The sequence below is a fragment of the Ambystoma mexicanum genome, chromosome 1p, assembly GCF_040938575.1.
Source record: "Ambystoma mexicanum isolate Mex_15411 chromosome 1p, UKY_AmexF1_1, whole genome shotgun sequence".
In the NCBI taxonomy this organism is placed as follows: Eukaryota; Metazoa; Chordata; class Amphibia; order Caudata; family Ambystomatidae; genus Ambystoma; species Ambystoma mexicanum.
The window spans coordinates 1,128,444,117-1,128,469,702 of record NC_090921.1 but is presented as its reverse complement, the minus strand read 5'-3'; the positions used below and the strand labels follow the sequence as shown (position 1 = coordinate 1,128,469,702).

At 48.8% G+C, this 25,586-nt stretch overlaps 1 protein-coding gene across 3 annotated transcripts in view; it reads left to right on the top strand.

Moving 5' to 3' along the window:
- MBTPS1 (membrane bound transcription factor peptidase, site 1) overlaps positions 1 to 25,586 on the top strand; it is a 1,184,166-nt gene that overhangs the window by 1,045,787 nt on the left and 112,793 nt on the right. For all 3 annotated transcript variants that reach the window (XM_069604782.1, XM_069604783.1, XM_069604784.1), the window contains 2 exons: positions 14,349 to 14,426; positions 14,524 to 14,664. In XM_069604782.1, coding sequence (XP_069460883.1) covers positions 14,349 to 14,426; positions 14,524 to 14,664 — 219 coding nt within the window. The remainder of the gene's footprint in view (positions 1 to 14,348; positions 14,427 to 14,523; positions 14,665 to 25,586) is intronic.

The window sequence follows — 25,586 nt, the reverse complement described above, 5'->3', positions numbered from 1 at the left end:
CCCAGCCACAGAAAGTACCTGAGGTTTGCGGCTGGCGACTTGCACTTTCAGGTCCTGCCATTCGGATTGACTTCCGCCCCGAGGGTCTTCACCAAACTAATGGTGGTGGTGGCAGCGTACCTCAGGCAAGGGGGTGGGGGGGATTCACGTCTACCCCTACCTTGATGAATGGCTGATCCGGGCGCGCTGTCCTGAGCAAGTGTTGGATCACCTCAGTCTCACCTGCCGTACCCTCCACAGGCTGGGCTTCTCCCTGAATTTCAAGAAGTCACATTTGATACCTTCCCAACAGCTCCAGTACATCGGTGCTGTTAGACACTTCCTTGGGGAGGGCTCAACACATTGTGCAGATGGTGGACAAGTTTCAACATGCCCAGAGTCTCCCGGCTTTCGAATTCTTAAGGTTGCTCGGCCTCATAGCATTCTGCATTTTTCTGGTGCCAGAGGCAGGCTGCGGATGAGATCCCTGCAATGGGTTCTCAAGATACAGTGGTCACAGTTCTCAGGCTAGATGTCGGATCTCGTTCAGATTCCACTCTCGGTCTCCCAGGATCTTCTGTGGTGGGCCAGCGAAGGGAACCTGATGAGGGGGGAACCGTTTTGGCAACCGTGGCCGGTGGTGACTGTAGTGACGGATGCTTCCTCACAGGATGGGGCGCTCATGCCAACGATTTGTATTTATTTATTTGTAACACGCACCATCAGGCCCGGGGGCATCTGGGCGCAAGAACTTAGACTTAATTACATACATGGTTACATGCAAGCACGCATAATTTTGAAAATTATTTACAAATATATTTACATACAAGTAATTACGGCAGTAGTTGACGTGATAAACGACTATGCCATAGAACTGCCATTCGGAGGGCCCAGCAGGTGACTGCGAACTGTGGTGCATGGGCCATAGCGGAGTGTCACAGTTCTGAGCAAGGAGCCAAGATTTGGTTTTCAACTTGAAGGTGTTGAATGAGTCTTCGGATCTGATGGTAGCAGGGAGTGTGTTCCAACGCTTAGATGCTAGGACCGGGAAGCTCACGCCCCCAGCTTTTTGAAGTTTGAACCTTGGAATCGATAGGCAGTGGGACTGGGCGGATCTTTGAGGTCTGGTGGAGGTGTGGAGGGAGAGTCGGTTGCAGAGGAAGGGGGGGTGGCCTTGTTCGCCTGGCATTTGTGGGTGAGGGCCAGTGAGATTCTCTGCCTGACAGGTAACCAATGTAGATTAGTTCTGGCTTTGGAAATGTGGTAGTTTCTAGGAATGTTTAATGCTGCCCTGATGGCTTTGTTCTGGCTGATTTACGCGCTCACATCTGTTTTAACAAATAGTGGTGTTTTAACTCTGACTTGTCTAATAGTTATCAAGGGAGGTGTTTATACTTTACCTGACTGTGTTTTAACTTGCTTTTGATTTGGAGTGCTAGTGTATTGCCTAAAGTGTGTTTTAAATAAATAATTATATACTTTTGATACAAAGCTCTGGTCAGTGTTTGTTTGCTCTACTGTGTTTTTAGCCCTATTGTGTATACTCTATATACTGCCCTACTCTTCTTGAGAGAGGTCTGACTGCTCAGCCACAGCTACCAGGTAAATCTGGGTGGTGCAGACCGCTACCAATTGGGTTTACTGCTGGCTCCTGTAGTCTTAATCTTCTTGCAGTGTTCCCCAGGGGAACTGCACAGGATTCTGCCTAACAAGAAAGGGGGGGAGCGGGGTCACTCCTGTTGGGCAGAGAGGCAATGCAGCTCTGCTTCTGGGCCATCCAGCAGGGAATTTCGGATCACATTGGAGGTCACCATAAATGTAGAGAAACCCCTTTTGCTTCCCTGAACCTCCTTTTATTTTTGGATTGCTCACGTGTTTGGTGGCCAGATGGACTTCTACTGAAGTTCACATGCCATTTAAATCCCTTTTCACTCTTTTAAAAATGTAAAGAAACCTCAACACTCACACCAGAGAAAATGCAACTCACTAGGGAAAAAGGTTCAGTACACCTCTTGCAAGGCGAACAAAGTTTTATTTCAACAAAAATAGAAATGTGACAGCAAAGAACTCTGCTGCCACAGAATGTTCCGGCAAAATCGGCATGAGCAACACTTTATGAAAGCACTCAGCGTCATCGGTGATGTAAGTTACATAATGTTCAAATCCAAATGGCTGTTTGGTGCAACCCTATACATAGGCTACTTGCTTCTTAAGGGATGCCAGGCCATTGGTCTCATCCCAGTCTGTCCATCTTCTTCCACGTGGGTGCCTCCTTGCATGTCATTAAGTACAAAGATACAAATAATTGGCAATTACGCGAAGAAAAGACAATACATGCCCTATCTCAAACCTAATGTGTACCTAGTACTGCAGACAAGGGCTAAGAGGATACTTCGATACCATCGCATCTAACAGACTACAGCTCGATTCCAGACACGTCAGCGCCTGTCCAAATCTCCCCACCCTAATTTTGGCTATGTTGTTTTACCCCCCTTCCCCCCGGTACCTTGCAGCAAAAATCACATCCCCTATGGTGAAGGGAACTGGTCCCTGCTTTCAGATCTTTCTTGATCGATTGGGGGTCAAACCGTTTTAAAGGTCGGTCTTCTAGAACTTACTAGTACCTTGGGATGCTGGGGATCTTGGGATAGGGGCATCTGGGTGCTATTACTTAGAGCAGGGACAGGGAAGGTCTGAGACTCGTACCCTCCTTCTCGTGGGATTGCTTCTCGCAGAGATCTCTCAACCTCCTTCTGGCCTTGCAGGGCGCATACCTTCTGGGTTACAAATGCTAGCAACATGAGACAATCAAAGGTCTATGAATCTCTGCAGTGTTGGCCTTTTTCACTGGTGCCCATCTTAGGACCTATTCCCTATTCCTGCATGCATACACTTATTTCTGTGTGTGTGGCTCAAGCTGCGACTCTGGCTGCAGTGCGAAGCTAGGCCTCAATTTCAATATGGCTGCTACTATGTAAGATGGCGTCTATGTCTCTGCGGCACGCAAAGTGCTTGGGGGGGTTTGGAACTAACGTCCCACTTTCACAGCAGTATATATGTTTCTGAGTCGCCAATAAGGCTCTGTCCCAGGGGTGCCTAGGAAGCACCCCATTGTTGGGACAGTTTTTCAAAAGTCCACCCAGGGAGCTTTATAAAACTATACCTTAGGCAATACAGTGAACTCCAACTCTTAGTATAGATCTGCACTGCATAATTTGGTACCACGGACAGAGCAGTCAGGCTTATCTTGGGAGGGAGAGATCTTGTAGCACACATATGGTCCAAAGAAACACTTATACACTGATGTATTGTAAAAATGGATGTTTATTTTATGTACACAGGCAAAGAGAATTCTTCAGAAAGGTAAGAACTATTCTCCAGCATGGGGTCTGGCATGGATTCACATGCTCATGAATATTCCATGTCGTCAGGCTGGGAATCCTCGGTAAAGAAAAATCAGTTTGTTTCACTTCTGAACTGTCTTTCTCCTAACAACCAATCACTGGTCTCTGGGCCATACTGCCCCCAGCCAATGACTGCCCTCTACCTAAGCCCCTCCTCTGGCAGCCATCTTTAGATTTTTACCGCACGTTCAAGTGTTGGGAGTCCTCGTGCTATAGCTCTCAAGCTTTTACTGCGTTTGCGATTTTTCGAAGAGTTTGCTCTATTTTATTCGGTCAATCGAGCCTCAAGCTCGATCGATCCATCATCCGACTAACGGGGACCCGTTTTTCGGAACTTTATACGGACCTCAAGGGTGACTTTTTCATTGAGCTCCCTTCTTGGAGGATTCCAGAAGATTCTTGGAGGCCTAAGTCGCGTGGACATGGATGAAGATAGGAGACTCGACGCCTCTGTTCAGGATTTTCCCTGGATGCGGCCTACAGAACATTTTCCTGGCAATGGGCACTCCCTGTGCCTCTGCCTGCATTCCGACCAGACGCACGTGGAGGAGGCCTGTGCATTCTGCAAGGATATGGTTCCCCGCACCATGAAGGACCATCGCGAGCGGCTTACCAAGTGGCTCCAGTCGGGTGAGTCCCGGTCACCCAGCCGAAAGAAGAAATCCGAGTGGTCTTCTAAGACCTTTGAGGGTGCTCTGGCGATGGGGGCCCAACAGAAGGCAAAGCTCCGCGGGCACCGGGCGCACCATTGGGGCGGGCTCCTCGGCAGCCAGGGTGGGCGCAGCATCTCTGGCACCTTTGACCACATGCCAACGGTCCGGCTCGGCGAAGAGGAGGAAGTCGGATCACCCGGGTAAACTTCTGGAGAAGTCCCAGTGGGCTCTGACGGAGAAGGCCAAAGGGGGAGCGTGGCACTGACCCTCCCCGCACAGTAAAGGCCCCAAGCGTGACCAAGGTCATGAAGGCCCAGGTTCACCCAGCGAAAACCTCCATTGAAGGAGTGGTGGCGTCCCTGGCGAAGGCTGTTGATGCGGGTTCACAGGAAATGGCCACCAGAGCGAGTGTTTCCCTGCCGGCCAGGAGGCAATCATCTTTTCTGCCTGTAGAAAAGACACTGGTGAAGACGATGCCGGTCATCTCCCCGAAACAGTCTCCCCTGATCGAGAAGAGGGAGGGGGGCACGTTAGTCCTGCAAGGCACGGACATCTCCTCCTCCGAGGAGACCGTTTTGGATGAAAAGTTCGTCGAGGCCAAGTCCTACGGGAGGCACCCCGACGAGGCAGATGTGGAGAGTGGCGAAGACACAGACTAGGAGGAGCTGGGCGGTCAGGATCTGGAGGACACTACGCCACTGCCGACGTCCCTTCCGCTGCAGCCGCCTGCGGCTGACATTTCGGTTGACATCCTTCAGGCTTTGCACAACCTGTGCTCAGAGATTCGGACAAGGATGGCCCTGTAGCCGGTGGGAGACCCTGCGTCACCTGGCCATCAGGAAAACCCCCGCACAAGAAGAGGAGAGTTCATCATCCACCTCCTTACCATCCATCTCCTCCCTGCCCTCCACCGATGGTCGAGACGGAACCAGATACGGCGACGCCGGGCACTGGTACGGACGATGACAGTAGAGTGGATCTCCCGTCCCCGCCACCCAAGGAGATTGGCTCATTTCATGCCATGATTTCGAGGGCCTCTGAGTTGTTCCAACTGGCTCCCGAGGAAAAGGAAGGCTTCCTGTACCAGTGCAGGGATGCTAAGTGAAAGACCTGCTGTCTATCCCACTGTTGGGCGACATTTGGGACGAGAGACTGTCCCTCATGAAGAACCCGTCTTCGGCCCCGACGAAGAGGGACCGGTATGAGAAAAAGTACAGGGTACCGGACTCTTCACCCAGGTGCTTGAGATCACAGCCTTCCCTGGATTCGGTGGTCTTGGCGGCGTCAAGGAAGAAGTCTGCGGGGTCATCTGTGTCGACATCTTCTGCCCCTCCGGACAGCAAGGGAAAGAAGCCAGATGCCATGGGACAACGACCATCAAGGCAGCCAACGCCCTCGCCATTGTGGCTCGTTATGACAGGGAGCTCTGGTTCAAGATCGCTCCCCTCCTGGCCTTCCTGACGACAAGAGAGCGGAAGCGCTGGAGATCCTGCAGGAAGGCGAGGTGGCATTGGTCCATGACATCATGGTGGCCACGTACATCACCGACACAGGGTTCCACTAGATGGGCAACAGCGTTTGCCTTCGTCGGCTGGGTTGATTGAAGGCCACTAACTTCCGCCAGAATGTGCAGTCGAGGGTGTTGGACATGCCCTTCGACGGGGATAACTTGTTCGGCAAGACTGTTGACCAGTCTCTTCAGGCCACCAGGGGGGGATACCAAGACGGCGTGCGCTTTGGGCACGCTTCAGCAGCGACGGCCATCCTTTCGGACCTCTGGAGGAAAGTCCCAGGCTTCCTCCAAAGGCTTTGGTGGCTTCGCGTCATCTTACCGTCAACCGTCTCGCTCTTCGACCCAGGAGGCCTACAGGGGCCGCAGCAAGCCCAGAGGAGGTGGCCATCGTCGCCAAGGTCCCCAAGGTGGCTCCTCCACAGCGAAGCAGGACTGAACTGGGCGAGTCATCGGGCCCCCACCCGCAAACCCCTTTGGGAGGCCGGCTGGCGAACTTCGGTGTGTGGAAGACCATCTCCACCGACTGTTGGGTGCTGGACGCGCTGGCCCGCGGACACACTCTGGAATTACAAGTAAAGTGTCCTTGTATACCACTCGTGGCCAGGCACGAAAACAATGTCCCCCAGCTTCTGCTGGAGGTGCGGGCCATGCTGAAGAAGGGCGCGATGGAGCTCGTCCCAAAGAGGTTCCGGAGTGTACTCTCTGTACTTCCTCGTCAAGAAGACGATGGGCGGTTGGTGGCCCATCCTGGACCTCTGCCGCTTGAACAAATACAACAGATCCCAGAAGTTTCGGATGGTCACCCTTCAGCACGTGCTAGGACAGCTGGAAGAAGGGGTTTTTCTATCGTCGCTGGACATCGAGGATGCTTACTTTCATATCCCCATCCACAAGGGGCACCGCAAGTTCCTGCGCTTTGTGGTTCAAGGGCAGCATTATCAGTTCAAGGCCCTTCACTTTGGATTAAAGTCGGCGCCAAGGGTTTTCACCTAGTGCCAGTGGCGGCGCTGCTGCCTCTACGAGGATCCACGTTTACCCTTACCTGGACAACTGGCTCATCCGAGCGAAATCGCTGTCGCTCACATGGCGGAAACAATCCAGCTGCTGACGGAGCTGGGGTTCTCGGTGAACTATGCGCAGTCTTGCTTGGTGCTATCGCAAGACGGACTGTCTCAACACAGTGTTGTGCCTGGCGTCTCCTTTGGAGGAGAGGATAGCGGCCATCCTGGGCATGGTGAAACGGCTGTCGACCCTGAAGATCGCAAGGGTGAGGTCCATAAAATCCCTTCTCGGCATGATGTCATGCATATACCTTGTTCGACTATGCAGGCTGTGGATGCGGCCACTGCAAGAGTACCTCGATGCCCGTTGGATACAGGTATCGGGAAGCTTCAAGGACAAGATCTCGCTCGATGAGATGTTCCGTCGAGCGATACAGTGGTGGGGTGTGCGCATGCATCTGTTGGCGGGCATGGACTTCCAGACCCCACTTCATCATGACACGGTCAGGTTGGACGCCTCACTGGAAGGATGGGGCGCACACATCGGAGGTCTCCACGCAAGAGGCCTGTGGCTGACGGAGGAGAAGTCATTGCACATCAACATTCTGGAGCTAGGGCAATGTTTTGGGCCCTCACGTCTTTCCTTTAGTCCCTCAAAGGAAAGGTGGTACGGGTCTTCACGGACAACACCACCTCAATGTTCTACATCCGGAAGCAGGGGGGCACCAGATCCCCAGCACTCTTCAGAGGCACAGGAACTATGGCACTGGCCTGTGGCCCTCAAGATTTTCCTCATCCCATTTCATCTGGCAGGAGTGAAGAACATAATTGCCGACTCCCTCAGCAGGGAGCTGCGCTCGTGCCACGAGTGGGAGGTTCGGCAGGATCAAGTGGATCTTCTGTTCCGATGATTGGGTAATCCCCATATCGATCTGTTTGCGACGGCGACGAACACCAAGTGCCGGAGGTTCACCAGCAGGTTTCCCCAGCCAGGGAGCATGGGGGATGCGTTCTCTTTCCCCTGGGACGGCCTGTTTCTCTATGCGTTCCTGCTGTTGCTTCTGTGACTCATCAATCAACTCAGACGGTCCCGGTGCAGGATGATCCTCTTTGCACTGGTGTGGCCAAGACCAATATGGTACCCGGACCTTGTGGACTTGTCAGCGTCCCCTCCAGTCAAGCTTCACCAGAGAAGGAGGAGTGATCCTGCATCACAACACAGGGTTGATGAACTTGCGGGCCTGGCTCCTGCAGCACTAGAATTTGGTGGATACGAGATCCCGGCGGACTGCAAGGAGGTTCTTGCCAAGGCCAGGGCTTAGTCTACACTGAAGTGCTACGGACATAAGTGGAAGAGGTTCACCGTCTGGTGCTGTGTGCAGAAGATAAACCCTCTACGGATTACAACCCCTCGGGTGCCACCGTACTTGCTGTCGCTGGCCAAAGCAGGGCTGGCGCACGCTTCCATCAAGATTCATCTGGCGGATATCTCCCCCTACACCAGAACTCTGGGGCGGTAGTCGCTGTGGTCGCACTGCCTGGTCAAGGAGTTCATGAAAGGTCTTTTCTGCTTGTTCCCGCCAGTGAAGGCTCCGGCCCCAGTGTGGGAGCTGAATGTGGTGCTGACTAGGCTCATGGGTCCTCCGTTCGAGCCTATGCATTCGGCACCGCTGAAATTCTTATTGTGGGAGACAGCATTTCTTGTGGCCATCACCTCCGCACGACGAGTGGGCGCGATCCAGGCCCTCTCCTGTAAACCTCTGTACTTAACATTTCACAAAATGAAGGTAGTGCTGCAGACGCACCCCTCATTTATGCCCAAGGTGCCGTCAGACTTTCATCTAAACGTGCCCTTGGTGTTACCTGTTTTCTTCCTGATGCGTTTTTCGCCAGCTGAGAGGAGTTTGCACTCGCTAGATGTGGCTAGAGTGCTGAAGTTCTACGTGGATCGCACAAAGAGTTTTCAGAAGACATCACAGCTGTTTGTGAACTTTGGCCCTGTGAACCAAGGGAAGGTCCTCTCCAAGGCTTCCATTTCCAGGTGGCCCTCCGGCTGCATTACCCATTGTCCCCGGTTGGCAAACCGACCGTTGCCTGGCCGTCCGAGAGCCCATTCGACCAGAGTGATCGATGCAACTACGGCGTTCCTGTCTGGTGTGCCCCTGCTGGACATCTGCAGGGCTGCTACGTGGAGGTTGACGCACACCTTCATGAGATTCTACTGCGTTGACCGGGATTCCAGGGAGGAGTCCAGAGTCGGCCAAGCAGTGCTGCGCAACCTGTTCGCTTGAAGGTGAGGAGGTAAGAGATGCTTAATGTTGAGCCTTGCCACATCCCGTGGTTGTTCGTGTGTACTGCTATGTATTCTTTATTCATGAGCATGTGAATCCATGCCAAACCCCATGCTCGAGAAGGAACAAGTTACTTACCTGCAACTGTTGTTCTCCAGCATGGGTCTGGCATGGATTCACATGCGAATCCTCCCGCCTACCACTCTGCGGCTCTTCTCTTGGTCCTACTGCCACTTTACGTGCTACCAAATCTGAAGATGGCTGCCAGAGGAGGGGCTTAGGTAGAGGGCAGTCATTGGCTGGGGGCAGTATGACCCAGAGACCAGTGATTGGTTGTTAAGAGAAAGACGGTTCAGAAGTGAAACTGAAACTGATTTTTTCTTTACCGAGGATTCCCAGCCTGACGACAGGGAAAATTCATGAGCATGTGAATCCATGCCAGACGCATGCTGGAGAATGTAAACACTGGTAGGGGGTGTCTGTACTTCCGCTCTCTATATGGTAGAGGAGAGGCACAGAAGACCTCAGCCAAGATTCTCTATAAGGTAGCAATGGACGAGCAATCAAGGCTTAGCTTCTCAGGAGGTGATGCAGGCTGGTTCTTAAGTACAGTGTAGTCCCCGAACCCCCACAAAGGAATGTCCACACAGTCTTTATATAATTAATATTCAAAGGAATGTATACGATCACAATAACGCACTTTGTACTCGGAAGTCAATAATGATAAATATATACAATTCTAAAGTGGTACCACCAATGTTATCAAATCTCATTAAAGTGCATCAACTGTACGGTTAAAATGTCACACAGATCAATAACGAGGAAACCAGCAATAGAGATAGGAAGGAACGCAAGATGGTTGAAACAGTAGGCAGAATACTGGCCCCGTACCCCAGACACAGTGTCGGAGATCCCCCCCCCCCCACCTGGGCAACCTGTAAAATAAGATATATCGCACAAGCACAGTCCATATGTTCAATAGTCTCACTTCTTCCTATTAAGGTTTTACACCCCCCCTCCCCCCAATGTACCTGGTGGAGTAGAGTTCTCCGACGATGCGTCGACTGATCCTTCTTGAGTGCCCTCCCTTTAAGGCAGGAGTCACGGGTCGTCGAACGTCCGACAGTGCACAGGTTGAACTACAGTAGTGAAGTGGCAGCTTCGTTCCTAGCGGTGCTTGTCGACGACAGAGTGTTGGCATCCTGCAAGGAAGAGGCGTGCGGGGCACCTCAGTGATGATAGTTCTGGACCGCAAAGAGATGAGGAAGAACTGTGGCCCAGCAAGGGCGTTGAGTCGTCGGCGTCTCTGTGGTCCTTAGGTGGCAGGAAACCCACCGGTGGATGCTCCTCGGCGCGTCGACGGTCAGGCCTTCTCCAGCGGGAGACAAGCGGGTGACAATGCAGACGAGAGCGTCCGATGATCAATGAAAGTTCTTAGGCAAACGGGAGCGCGGCGGCTCCGGGCGGCGGCGGCAGTCGTCGACAGTGGTGGACAACAGTCTGAGTGCTTTTCCTTGGGGTTGCGTAGCAGTCCCCGTATCGAGTCGGCAGCCTGTCGAAGGCCTGTCTACCAGGGAGCGTTGGCAAAGATCAGCTGTGCACGATGGTCCCTCGTAGCTCGGGAAGAGGGTGCCTTACCAGGTCCTCTCTGGGTCAGGCCTTGGAAGCACAGCAGCTTTCAGATTGGGAAGGAGAGCAACAGCAATTCTTCTCGTCCAGCAGGGCTTCAAGGTCAAGCGTCAGTTACTCCAGTTACTCGTCGTAGTGGACTTCAGCTTCTGAACACGATTCCTAGCAGTGAGAGGTCCCCAGATATACTGTTGATCTCCCATTCATTCCGCTGGGTCACACTCAAGCATCCAATAACGACTACGGGCATTCATGCAGGCAGGCAGCCAATCAGGCACACTAGGTATTCAAGCCATTCACTTCTCTCCAGACACTCAAAACAAGTTATTTGTATTGGGACAGGTACCGAGCCATTCAACACTCCAAGCGGCATTCATACCGGTTTCAGGCAGGGTTGTCTCAGTCACTGTGTCAACCACCAGATACTAGACACCCACAACACATAATGCATATTCGTCACACACTCTATTCACCCGGGTCCCACCCACAGGAGGTACCCACAACATACATCACCGGGAAGGCTCCAGCTAGTCTGGCTGGGCCTGCACAAAAACACCATATATGGCATTTCCACCCAACAGCCAGTCAGGGGGAAGGGACAGAGTCAGGGCTTCCCAGGACTTTGGGAAACAAAGTAATGGGTAATAGAAAGCAAGAGGCCACCGGGGCCATCTTGTTTTCCATCGGGAATCAACTGATCCCAATGGCAGGGCCGGGGTATCCCAAAATGGAGGATACTCTGTGCACCTGTCAAATTCAGCATGGAGCTGCCCACCAGCCCATACCTTGCTCTGTGGGCCACCCACAGGTGCCCAAAAACATACACTAGGGGCACAGGGTTGTACCCCCACCCATGGGTGCCATAACGGTATCCCACGGGTCGTTCACCAAACCAAAAGAAAGAGAGCTGCACCGCCAGGAGTCCCACATGAACTCCTGCGCGGAAAACACGACAGAACACACGATAAAAAGCAGTAAAGGACAAGGATACGGAGGCCCTGTCCCTCTGATGCATTTCCAGCATCACAGTGAACAACAGTTACAGGTAAGTAACTTGTGCCTTAGAAGTCCTAAATCTCGTGACTCACCAATTTTGGAGGACTGGATTACGGAAATGAACTGCTTAGCGAATATGGAGAAATTTATTTACAGAACAATGGGGAAATTGAGTTTGCATGCGAAGGTCTGGGGAGCCTTTTTGAGGAGGAACTAGTTCACCTTGAGGATTGTATATTGATGTCTTCTTTTTGTTTTTCTTTCTTTTTCTGTTCCTACATGTTTGTTTCCTTTATGCTATGTTATGAAACTTTGTGATTTATTGCTGGTTCTTGTTCAAATTATCAGAAAATTTTAAATAAAGAACTGGAATTTTTTTTTAAAAAAAAGTCCTAAACACATTATAAAAACTGATACAATTCTTATGGTAAGTAAACCAAAGTGTTCCCCAGCCCCCGAATCAATGGGTGAAGATTGAGAAACGGACGAGATCGGGTAGTGAGAAAACACAAAGTGTTTTTACCATACTACATCTTTTCATAGACCTCTTTTAAAAAGCGTGCTCTGTTTGTGTACTTTTGGTCGAAATCGGCCAATTACATATACGTGTATGTGGGTGTGTGTGTGCTAGAAAGGGGTGTTTTTTTTTCCCTCACCCCCATAAAAAAAGCTGGTTTGAATTCCTTTCGACACAAAGTGCACATGTTTAAAATGGTGACTATGAAAACATGTAAAACCGGGTGTTATGAAGTGACGTCTGATATTTGTATGTACACCTGACACTTTGTGTCCTGTGTGTTCAGGCAAAACCTTAAGCATATGTTCTCGTTGTAAAGATGAGGCAGCCAAAAATGGGGAAGCTTTTGGGTGGGATGTGGTTACTTTAATTGTAAGGCTTTGGAAGGAACTCATGGTGGCAACAGTAAAGACAGATACAAGTGATGACAGTTCAAGGGTGTTTATTAAAATCAAACAATAAGACAGTCTCAGTGGTGTCTTGTCAAATAAAAGGCCCTATACTAAAAAACCTATTGCCAATCCTTACACTAAATACAAAAAAGTGTGGGATAGTGTTCATTAGAAAGAAAGAAGTGTGCACAAACAATAAGTCAGGATTCGGTAGTCAAGGTCTCTCTTCCCTAAGTTTTCAGCACAGGACAAGGTAGGATTCTGGAGCATAGCACACGCACGAGCCACAGTTCCGCTCTCAGCAATCAGGGCGGTCACTGGTTAGGTCTCTTTTCTACAAAAAAGTATTTTGCCTCTGAGGACCTGATCTGTTTCAATATAATAAACAAAAGTTGATTTCTGTTTCTACGATGTGTGATACCTGTTCACCCCGGGATCCCCCTCTTCCGGGCTCAGACCTTTCTCGAATGTTAGCTTCCCTCGGTCAGGTTCACTACTTCTTTCAACGCAATCTCATCTGTGACATTCACAAATCTGAATGTCTTTTTAACCAGTTCACTGTGGACATCCCTCCTTCGGGTTCACTTTTGCCAACTTTGTCAATCGCACATTTTCTCAATCAGTTCTTACAGTGCAGGATTCACTTCCCTTGGCTTCACAATCATCTGCCGGTTAAAGACTTTTGAATGTACAGCGGATTTTACAAGACCCTTATATGACCACTTTGAACCCTTTCTCGCCTTTCCCAAGGCTTTCTGGTAACAGTAGTTTCAACAATTAGGTACTCGCCCAGTTTCCCCTGAGTGAGTACCCACGTGGTGTCTGACTCCTCTGTTGCTGCTTTTCACCTTTCTGGTAGCAACAGTTCTTTGCACTCTCACAGTTCAATTAGCCGTTTGCTACTTTCGTTCAACAAAGTTCGGTTTCTTATCTCCTCTCCCCTCGACTCACCAGCTGTGAGGACCCGCTTGGCTTTTCTTCTCTCTGGAGTCAAAACTGGTACCACGGAGACAAGCGCCTCTCCCTGGCTGCGTTCTCAGCGAAGTAGGGCCCTGTGTACCGTTGACATCTGCTGCAACACACGCTGGCTATTGTTCGCAGTCTTGAGATTCCTTCTGCATAGGTTTCACAGGCCTTGGTCTGAAAGGGCAAGACTGCTTATCTCCTTGTCAGCCTCTCGGCTCGTGCCTTCTTTCTCCTTCTCTTGAACTACTGTGCTGATTTAGCCCGCTCGTTGTGCGCTCTGCCTTGCTCGTATTGTGCTCTTGTGCTCCACCTTTTATCCATGTGGGGGGAATGGAAAGGGCAGTCGGGTGTGTGCGGTTCTGGTCAATTGCCTGACTTTGCCTGACCCTCGTGTTGGGACATGTCTGCTAAATGGCCCGAGGAGTTGTCCTTCGTGATATGCGAAAGTGTTCGCGTCGGAAAAGGGGGGTTGGGCGGTAGAGTGTTTGAGTATCCGTGTTTCTGGAGGATAGCTCAGGAGCAATGCGCTCGCCTTGGAAGCAAGGCGACGCTAAGCAACACAGGTTTGATCCCCGGGTCCGCGCTTAGAAAACTCTGGCTATTAAGCGTGCTATAAATAACCAATTACAATTACGTAGTAGGTTGGGGAAAAGGTGTTCTAAGAAGGGCGATACCCTGTCTCACCCTTCGGTGTCCCACTTCCACTCCCCTAACCCGCCCCCCCCCCATCTAGGTGATACTCCCTCACTGGTCCACCCCCAGGAACTGGATCCAATAGCGATAGCCGTGTCGTGGCCACCTGGATGACAGACCTCTGGGGACAAGTCAGAGAGACACCTTCAGGTTTCTCACAGCTATGAATTTGCCTGTGCACACTGGACGTATAATTATTGACGTGTACTGCTTCTCATGTAAGCTGTGCATAACTTCTGCTAATTAATGTGAACATAGTTTTAAAGCTGGTCTGAACGGTAAATCCTACTAATGTTGTGTTTTTTGTTTTTCAGTGTACTATGCATCGGGATGCAGCATTGCCAAGTTCCCAGAAGATGGCACTGTCATTGCACACACCCTTAAGGATCAAGGTCGGAGAAAATAGCCTGGCCCTGTGCAGTAACTGTTCTCTGTTTGCTTTAATGTCATTTTAAGGGTATCATTTAATCTGTATCCATTCTTACCTAGGTCTTGAAGTATTAAAGCAGGAAACGGCGGTTGTTGAAAATGTCCCCATCTTGGGTCTTTTCCAAGTACCTTCGGAAGGTGGAGGGAGAATAGTCTTATATGGAGACTCAAACTGCTTGGATGATAGTCACAGACAGAAAGGTATTATGCAGTCCTTCCACCCGTCACTGTCTTGGGTCTTACCAAGTGCCCTCATCACTAAGCCCGTGGCAAAAGCACCACCAATCTAGCTCTTGATATAGATACTAGATTACTCTTTAACTCTCTGTGGTAGACTGCAGCTACAATGTTTTGCAAGTCAAGTTCACTTGTATTGCATGGCCAAACAGTGCTGGATTTGGGCCTGATTGCCTCAGAGTCAGGATATGAACAAATCTGTCTAAATTCACGAATATGGGAAAACCAAAAGCCCATGTGTAAGCTGCTGCATAACACTTCACACAAAGCTGTTCCCTGCTCTCATTCATATCACTTGCGAGCTCTGCACTGGTTTATCTTTGTTTTTAAATGTAAGCAGGATTAACATTAGATCGCTGCAGGCACAGTAGTGGATATGTAATTGCGGTGGCGGTTTTTAGTTGCATGCTTTATGGGTGCAAAGGGGGAGGGGTGCTGTAAGGAAGGCATGGTATCAAACCAAGTTCAATGGGGTTTGAACAACGCCTATCTAATCCGAAATCTAAAGATGGGAGCAAGCTACGACCATCAAATAACGCAGTCCTAGTCGAGTCTGTCAAAATAAAAGGGCCTATACTAGTAAACCTATTGGCAATCCTTACTTCTAAATACAAATAGTGTGGGAAACAATGTTATGCAAAAAGCAAAATGTTCAAGAAATTATATGTCTGGATATTCAAGCTGTTGGCTTCCCTTCCCCACGTTTTCAGCACCGGACAAGGCGGCACACTCGAGCTTAGCACAGTCTCTGGCTTCTCTAGCACAAGGATGCAGTTCAGGTCTCAGTATCAAGGCCTTCTATGTCTGTCTCTTTGCCATTTAAAGTCTCTTACCTCAGAGGGCCTGAAGCGACAAACATTCAAAAGTTCCTTTCTCCTCAGGATTCTCATGTACAACTTCTTGGGTGATTCTCGACTCACCCGGGCCCCCCTCTGCCACGCTCAGACCCACTTTAACACAAAACTTTCACTTGATCTCCTTCTGTAGGGCTCTGACAAAATCCATGTACTTTTCCAAACTTTTATCTTCTTCCATCAAAATCAAAGACTTTCGACTGTGCGTGGGATTTGACCTGACCTGTCGCAGGCCCACTTCGATTCATATTTATTGGTTCTCTCTCAACCTCCGCTGGGCCTGCACCAACTTTATCTACTTTTATCACTTCTTAGCAGGCTACCTTACAGAGACCTTCGATTGAGCACCCACGCAGCGCCGGACTACTCTGTCAGAGGTATTGTAGTTTGCTTTAAATTTCAATCACTCATCAGCAGTTCAACTTCATTTGAGTCTCTTATCACACGCGGTTTAACAGTGTTCATTCCAGTGCTTGCAACCTTGGCTTCAACACAACACAGACCGGTCTTTTATCGGTCTCCCCAACTCACAGGCTGGCTTTGTTCTTGGAGACGAGGACAATACCACAATGGCTGGAGAGTCTCCCCGCCTTGATTACTGAAGCGGACTGGCCCCGGGTACCTCCGACACATGATGCAGAATTCTTGAGCCTGGTTTCCTGGTCTTGCGCTTTCTCTCGAGGTCTCGTGAAAGTGACGGTTCCTTGTTGAAAAAGTCAAGGGATCTTTCCTCCTTGCAACCCCCTTCAGTTTCGCCGTCTTTCACCTCCCTTTAAACTGTCATCTTGGAATTGCTGTTTCCTCGTGTGCTTTGCTTCTCTGAGTGTGCTCTTGTGTGCTGCCTTTATCCCTGCAGGGAAGTGTAATGGAAGTCGGGTGTGTGTGGGATGATCAGTAATTGCCTGACCTCGCCTGACTATTGTATTTGGACACGTCTGGTACACGGCTCGTCTGTTTTCCCTTAGAGCAGTCTGTCGGTGAGAACGTTTTTGTGCTGTAAAAGGGGTGGGGGTAGAGTTCCTAAATATCCTACCAGGTAGAATGCTGTAAAGGTGTTGTAAGGAAGGGGATACCATGTCTCACCGTCCCGTGTCCCACTCCTACTCTCTGAAGATCCCACACCCAGGTGATCCTCCAGCACTGGTCCACCTGCAAGAAATGGATCCAAAGGCGATGGCCGTTTCCTGGCCACCTGGATGACAGCTCCCCGGGGACTAGTGGGTGAGATACTAGGTTGGTTTATTTTGTGATTTGTGCAGGTTTCAAGAAAAGTGCTATTTTACACCTTTTCCCCCCACTTTTTACAAGCCTATCACTTGCCTGCCATGACTCCACCTCTAGCCCCACCTCCATTGCTCTTCCGGCCCATCTCCATTTATAAACCCCTAATATTTTTCCCCATTTTTCACGTACGGACTACAAAGAAAAAGTAAAGATAATAATTATCGCTACATACAAACAATAAAATCACACTAAAATACTGCATCATGCCAATTACATAGAGGGAAGCATTAGACCTACAGTGTGAGATCAGTCCTTACTCATACACATGGATTTCCCATGTTTAATTACCGTATACAGTGGAGAAGATCATTGTTGGGCATATAGTGGCTAATGAGTTACGTAGCACCAGCAGTTCTCTCTTTCTCTCTCTTTCTCTCTTTCTCTCTCTTTCTCTTTTTCTCTCTCTCTCGTTCTTGTGGTGATGGCACAAATGCCTGATCTGCTAACTCCCTCAGGACTTCTATGTGCAACATTCACTGCTCCCCTGCTTAGTTCTAGATATCACAGTGGTGCCTTCTAGACAATCAAGCGACCCTTTTCTCTTTCCGGCACCTCTCATTCTCATTTTACTGTCCTCCTTCCGGCTCCACACCCTTTCTACTCCTCCACGCCTTCAGTCATCCTCCTTGCACCCCCTGAGTCACCACTGTCAGTCCCTACTCTCATTACCCCTTTCACTCACACACATTCGACAATCACAAAACCTTAACACTTTCTCACAGTAACCTTTACCTCGCCTTTTCTACTAATTGTCGACAAACCGCTGTCCACCATCCTTCCTCCTTATAGTCTCTTAATCTGCCTCCTCCTCTGACCTCACCAACTGACACGTTCCTGTCATTGGCTTTATCCCCCCATCCTTCTCCCATTGGGCATCCTCTACTGGTTCCCCTTGCCAATCTTCCCCACCCTATAGGTGGTACAGAATGGTAAATACTCAAGAGAGGTTGGAGGGGAAGCCCTGCCCCTTTCTGCTTTGTGGGCCTGCTGCGGTTTGGCTGTAGCATCTTGTGTGGAACAATGTCCAAGTTCCTGTCATGGAGCCGCTCTGTGGCAAAATCACAGGTAAGCAATTTGTTTTGAAAATGCACAAGTTCATTTCAGGTAGTCACGCCACCTGCTAACACAGTGTGGCACCGTTTTGTAGTGGTCTGTGGCTCTGCCCATTAGCTGCTGTGGTGCACTCTCTTCGGTGCTTGTGGGGGATATGCTGCTGGGCTGCCTTTTTGCGGTTGATCCACCAGGGTGGCTGAAATACATTCTTTGCGCTAATAAGAATCTGGCCAGCATCTTTTCCAAGAGTATGGGACGATCAACAGTGGTTCTGCCCAAACATTTACAGGCACTTAGAGGAGACAGGAACTGGGGCCCTCCCCACTGCCACCTTCCCCCTCTGGGGTAGGACTGGCTCTGCCTTCCTCCCTTCTAGGCCTCCCACCCTATGCTAGGGGGTGGGGGGGGTCTCCATTCCATCATGACAGGGCATACTACTGACCCCGTCACACAGATCATTGTTCTTGGTAAATATAGGACAGATGGAGGAATGGCGCAGCTCATGCAGGGACTTCAGTGCAAACCAAGCCAATTTTCCCTGAAAACTATTGTGCATGTGGAAGGACAGTGCATGACCAAAATATAGAAACCTATAAAAAAAGGTGCTGGTCTTTGGTTTGTCCTTTTTGCAACTATTCAGTATATTTGCACTATTTAATTTGGTTGTGAACACCACAACAACTTTCCTTACTTTTGATGTTGCATTGTTCAGATTGAGCTGCCTGTAAACTTGGCCATCTTGACAGTTACTGCTGTAATGTGTTACCTCCATCAGAATGTGGAACCAGGACATGGAATGTGGCCAGCACAAGTACAGATGGAATGTTGCGTATCAGGGTGTGAGTTGGTTGGAGATCAAGGTGCTGATGCATGTGCTTGGGGGTCTTATGATATACATTGTATTAAATAAAACATCATTAGCTACCTGAAGTGTGGATCATCTTCACTGGCGCAGAGGATTGGCCCACAGCAGACCCCCACCGCCCAACACGTGCCTGCTGTTGTCCTGGTGACCCATTGCGAGCTCAAAGGGGACGACACACCGGAGCGGCGAACTGCAGCCTGCTGCAACCCTGCTGTCCGTTCCCAGCTGATGGGAGAGGACGCAAGGGAGCGGCGAAGAGCGGCACACTGTGACCAACGGAAAGTGTGCTGTGAGCGCGTCCCTGCCCTCCCCCCACCAGTTGAAGCATAGGAGCTGTGTCCACAAGCAAAGGGAGACCAAGCATTGCGAAAGGGGTGTGTGGATAATGGGGGGGATTATTAACCCCAACCCGGCCCCAAATCAGTGCGAGCTCCGCACGCGGACCCAAAAGGCAACTGTGTGAAAGGGCGCACACGCATGGGTGTGAGATCCACAGAGCAGCCAACAGTTGACATGAGCATCAGGCGCAGTAGCTGGAAGATGATGCGCACGCACGCATGTGCGTGACGTCAACAGCGGACAGGAACGTCGGGCAGAGCACTCTAGCTGGAAGATACCCTCAATGGGGAAGACAGCAAGGAAGCTCTAAGATTAGAGGAAGGCACCTAACTAGGTCCTTCATTCAGAACTGTGATTTCCTCAATCCCCATAACAGAGCAGCAGTTTCTTTTTGTGTTTTGAAGAGGAATAATAAGCACCTGGAATCTGAGCAATGCTATAACCTAGGGTAAGTAAGATCAGACATAAATTGATGCCAGTGCCAATTCAAGTGTGTCAGTGTTGGCCCAGAGCTAATGCTCCAGCTTCTAAGCGCTGCATAGTTTGAGCACACCGTTGGAAAACAGAACTGCGGCTTTGGAAATGGCAATTTCAGGCGTACCAGGTCCCCCAGTTTTCATGGCAAATCCGGGGCCCATCCAGATTAAATGGGCTCCCTGGAAAAAAGGTTTTCTACTTTATGTAACGGCAGCATGTGGCAACACAACATCGGCAGAGCGAAATGTCTCACTTTTGATGCACTTCTTAGGATATGAGGGCCAGCGATACCGAATATATCAGAATTGGATGCAGAAAGTAGCACCGATGAATTTGATGCAGCCTTGCACACAAACCTGATCTCCATTTTAATGTTAAGACTAGCACCATCACCTATAATTTTGGCGTGAGGGAACAGGAAGGAGGAGAATCCGTAGAAGAGTACCTAACGGCGTTACAACATCTGTCCCAGAGCTGTACATTTGGCAAAGAATTTGGATGAACACATAAGAGATCAATTTATGATCCATTGTTAGAACGATAAAATAAGAAGTTATGGCTGAAGGATGAACCGAGTCTGGACGAAGTGGTGTCAATAGCAAAAAGAGTAGAGCATACCATGGCATGTGTTGCCAAACTGAACAGAAAGGAGAATAGGAGTGTGGCTAGTGAGATATTAAGGGTGGGTGATCCAGGTAAGGAGACTACCAGGGTACAGAAGAAGAAAAACAAAGGCAGTGGTCAAAGGGTACGTGATGTCTCTGATGGTAAAACTGATATAACAAAAACCCCCAAGACAAATGAAAAGCTATGTTTTCGATGTGCCAGTGCTAATCACTTTGCAAGCTCTCTGGTATGTCTGGGTAGAAGAGTAACGTGTAGCAAATCCAAAAGGTGGGGTCACTATGCAAATTGCTGTAAGAATTATTCCCTTGGAGGTGGGAGAAAGGTGTTCTATGCAAATGAGGCGACTCGGCACTCTAGAGGTGAAGAGGAAGAACAAGTAGAAGTGTTAACAGTAAATATGGTCATGTTTAATGAGGTTGATGATTGTGACAGTCCATTTGCCGACATCAGTGTGACTGGAAAATCTGTACGTATGATGGCAGATTCAGGGGCAAAATTGTGATTAATGTCAGGTGAGGTATATGAGAAAGAGGTGGGCAGAAAAGTGGGCGAGTTCTCCAGCATGGGGCCTGGCATGGACTCACATGCTCATGAATATTCCCCACCGTCAGGCTGGGAATCCTCTGTAAAAGAAAAAATCAGTTTTGTTTCTGAACTTTCTCCTAACAACCAATCACTGGTCTCTAGGTCATACTGCCCCCAGCCAATGACTGCCCTCTACCTAAGCCCCTCCTCTGGCAGCTATCTTCAGATTTTTTTAATTTTTTTTTTTTAACTTTTGTTTATTGTTAGGAAGTTACGACAGGTACAGCATATATTTCACAGAGATATACAGGAGCCAAAACCAACAGAATAACAAAGAAAAAACACAGTTAAGCGTTATATCGTGCAATTGTTTTTTTTTTTTTAGCAGCATGTACTGGGGGTGGGAGGGAAGAGCTGATAGCACAGTGGAGCATGTAGTGTTCAGCACTCGGGGTGCATCAGGTGGACCCGGCGGGGGGGTGGAGCTCCACTCAACTTCGTCACTGTTATTCACATAGCTGCAAAACTCAGTCCACACATTTCTGGGGCGGGATGTCATTGGGAGGGTGCCGATGTATTCCTCTTCACACGTTTGCACCCAAGTGAGGGATTTTAACCACATCCCGAGGGTGGGGGGGGGGGGAGCGGCGCTTCCAACATTGTAGTATGCATCTTTTTGCCACTATGGCGCTTATATTTAGAAATTTTGACATTTTTTTTCCATTTTCACCAGCCCATATTCCGAACAACAAGGTGAGTGGATCGAGGTCTACTGGGGACCCAATTATCTCTGAGAGCGCCTTTGTCACTCCGGTCCAAAACGCACTCCGCGCAGTACAAGACCAAAACATATGCACATGATCCGCCTCTTCAGATTTGCATTTAGGGCATACATGAGTTGGGGGGTGTGTGTGAATTTTGCTACTCTGTGTGGTGTATAATAGTCTGTTAAGGAGTTTGTATTGTATGCACCAGAATCTAGCGTTGAGGGAAACTTTGGCGTGTGTGCACACATTTTGCTCCACAACCCTTCAGTGATTTCCAGCTCCCTAGCCCGTTCTTCCCGTGGTTTGAGGGATGCATCCCCCGACTTCCCCAGCTGCAATTTGTACAGTGAGGATATAATGCTCCTGCTGCCTGCGGAGTTTGCTATATACAGGAGTTCAGGTGAGTCTGGGGGCTCGTATGGGTAGGAGGGCCACATTTCACGGACTGCCGCTCTTAGCCTGAAGTATTGCAGTAGCTCTAACGCCGAGTTAGTGTGTTCGGGTCGCCACGTCTGAGGGGTGATGAATTTCCCGTTTGGGTATAGATCGGTTAGTGCTCGATAGCCCAGGTACTCCCAGTGTCGTAGGACGTGTTGGTCGTGTGTGGGGGAGAGTCCCGGGAATTGCCAGATAGGGAGCCACTTGTAGTATGGACGGTGCTCATATTGTGAGTAAAATATACTGTTCCACGCCCTGATCGTGGTAGCCACTGGATCTGCCGGGGCGTCCATTTGAAACGTGCGGTGTAGTATTAAGGTCATAATGTTGGTTCCCTTTCCAGCCAGTTTCTCAAGTTTGGCGTGAGGGGGCGGATTTACGTGTGCATACCAATGTGCAGCGTGCTGGGCCTGCGCCGCGATCCAGTACGGTGTCAGGTCTGGGGCTGTGAAGCCCCCTCTTTTATAGGGTAGGGTCATATGTTGCCACTTCTTGCGGACGGCCCCGGAGTGCCATAGGAATTGGGCGCACGCCGAGTGGAGCCTCTTGAAATATTGCTTCCCGGGCCATACTGGTACATTGGCAAAAATATAGAGGAGCTTGGGGACCAAAATAATTTTTATGAGGGATAATCTTCCCGCTAGAGACAGTGAGAGGTTGTGCCACCTGAGCATCTTGGATTCGATGACCTGTGCCGTTGTCGTATAGTTATCTGCCAATAGGGAGGATTTGGTTAGTGACACTTGGACCCCGAGGTACCTGATGCCCCCCGGGGACCAGCGTAGGAGGAACTCGCATGACGATTGCTGGGTTGCCGCAGTGAGCAGAAATATTTCTGATTTAGAATAATTGATGGTGAAGCCAAGAAGATTTGGAGGCTCGGAAGATACGCAAGTTTCGCCGAGATACTTTCGATTACCTCAATAATGAGGTTTACACGTGGGCTGACAAATATCAACAGCAAGGTACACGCCAGAATAAGAACACGAGTGGCAACAGCAGCTCTGAGTCCGATGTCCCAGAGCAAGAGGATAGAACAAACATCGACTTGCCACCAGCTAGTACATCAGCCCAAGAATTAAGACCAGCGCAAGTTAAACGTATAACCAACACAGCTTTTTTAGAGAGAGGAAGAGGACAAGGAGGGGGAGAAAGAGGAAGTCAGAGGATGCAAACAAGGTTTCAAACGAATCGCAGTTAGTGGTTAATCTATCCAAGCGGACACTTTCAGCCGGCGAGATACGAACCCTGGAGAAAGGGCTTAAGTTTGTACCGACCTACAGCACTAATCAATTCCAAACAGAGATTGAGTTATTCAAATTCATTCGTAAATTGAAATTGAAGGCGTTTTTCGCAGAGAACACGCCATCTACTACAACAATAGAGTCAGAGTACACAGAATTTAAACCAAGCAGCACCTTTTGCCCGCCAGTACAAGTACCAGCAATAGACATGTTTCAAAAAATGGTATTGAACGACCTCAAAAAGATGCAATTTCGCGCACCAAGAAGAACTAATTTGAATAGAGGTGAGCTGTCACAGATACGTACATTATTCGGCGATGAAACTATAGTCATCCGTCCCGCGGATAAAGGTGGAGCAATGGTGATCCAAGACGCATCACAATATCATTCAGAATGCTTGCGCCAATTGTCGGATACTAATACCTACACTCTACTACCACAAGACCCCACTCCGGGGATCAAGAGGAAACTAACAGATATTCTCGATAAAGCTGTAGAAAACGAATGGATTAGCACCAAAACAAGGGCGTATCTATGGACCGCATTTCCAGTAATGCCTCACCTATATACCTTGCCTAAGATCCACAAAAGCTTGATCAATCCACCCGGCAGACCAATAGTAGCTGCCACGAGAAGTCTATTACAACCTTTAGGAACATATATAGATTTTTTTCTACAACCACTGGTCCAAGCCACAAGGACATATGTAAGGGACACTACGCATTTCCTCCAAATATTAGATACTATCTCATTGGCACCTGGAGACATTCTATTTACTATTGATGTTGTCAGCCTCTACACCAGTATTCCGCATGATCTGGGACAGCAAGCAGTTGAATCTCTCTTACTCAGTGCAACAGACATTGGAGCCAATAATGAGTTTCTCATTATTCTTCTTGACTTCATCTCCAAGAACTCCTGTTTTAAGTACGATGGCAAATATTACAATCAGATATCGGGGACTGCCATGGGAGCCACTATGGCACCATCATATGCTAATTGTTTCATGTATCAATTTGAAACAACACATGTATTATCTAATCCCAGATGGCAACACCAGTTGAAGACATGGGTGAGATTTATAGATGACATCTTCGGCATATGGATAGGTAGTGTACAAGATCTTCAAGAATTTTTGATATTTCTCAATGGGATCGATCAACGTATCCAATTTACTATAGATATAGGTAATCCTAATGTACACTATCTCGATGTACAAACAGTTATCCGAGCCAATAAAATTACCACCACATTGTACACGAAACCTACAGATCGCAATAACCTGCTACATCGGCTCAGTTTTCATCCACCTAAGACACTTCAGAATTTGCCCTACGGTCAAATGTTAAGGATCAAAAGAATCGTAAGTGACCCAGAGGATTGTAACTTACGATTACAACAATTGCAACAAAAGCTGCAAGCAAGAGGATACCCAGAGGTAGATTTAGTAACAGCACGAGCCAAGACTGATGCCCAGGAACGACAACAATTGCTAGTAAAGAAACCTATTACTAACAGTCCAGATTTGGTCTTCGTGACTAAATATTCCATACAGAGCAAGCACATTAAGACTATAATACGCAACAGATGGAATATTCTTACAAGTGATGAGCGAACAGTGGACCTGTTTCCTACACCACCCATATTTGCATATCAGAAAAGCAGTAACTTGCGGAACTTATTGATGAACACTAAGCAGAGAACACCAGTTACTAAACCAGACAAATTCCCCGGGACTCATCCATGTATGAGTTGTGGTAATTGCAACAGCATTATTAAAGGCAGTACAATTGCACATCCACGCACTGGTGTAAAACTCGCACTAAGACAGCATGCGACATGTCTTTCGGAAAATGTAATCTATGCACTCAGATGCCCATGTGGTAAGTATTACGTGGGGGAGACCTCACGTAAAATCAGAATTAGGATAAATGAGCATAAATCCAATATTAGGAATAAGAACAGGATGTCAGCTGTTGCTAGGCATTTTAATGACAATGGGCACACAGTGAGCCAGTTGAGATTTCTGGTACTTGAAGTCATGCCTCCCAAAGGACACTCTCGAGATATGAAGCAGTGGAGAGCACAGAAAGAAGCTTTTTGGATCAACAAACTTGACTCATTGACACCGAATGGAATGAACGAGGAGTTCGACCTCAGTTGTTTTCTTTGATGCTGGAATCACTAGACTATAATGGGTTAACAGCATGGGACACATTAGAACGCATTATGACATTGTACTGTTTGTTTGATAATTTTGGTTGTGTCAACATCAGCAGCACCGAGTGGGAACATGATTTTGCAAGAATCACCGCGACTGATGTAAATCATAAGGAATAGTAGTGACGTTTTGCACAATTATATAAGATGTCTGTTTAACAATTTGTTTTTCTTTTTCCTTTTTCCTTTTTTC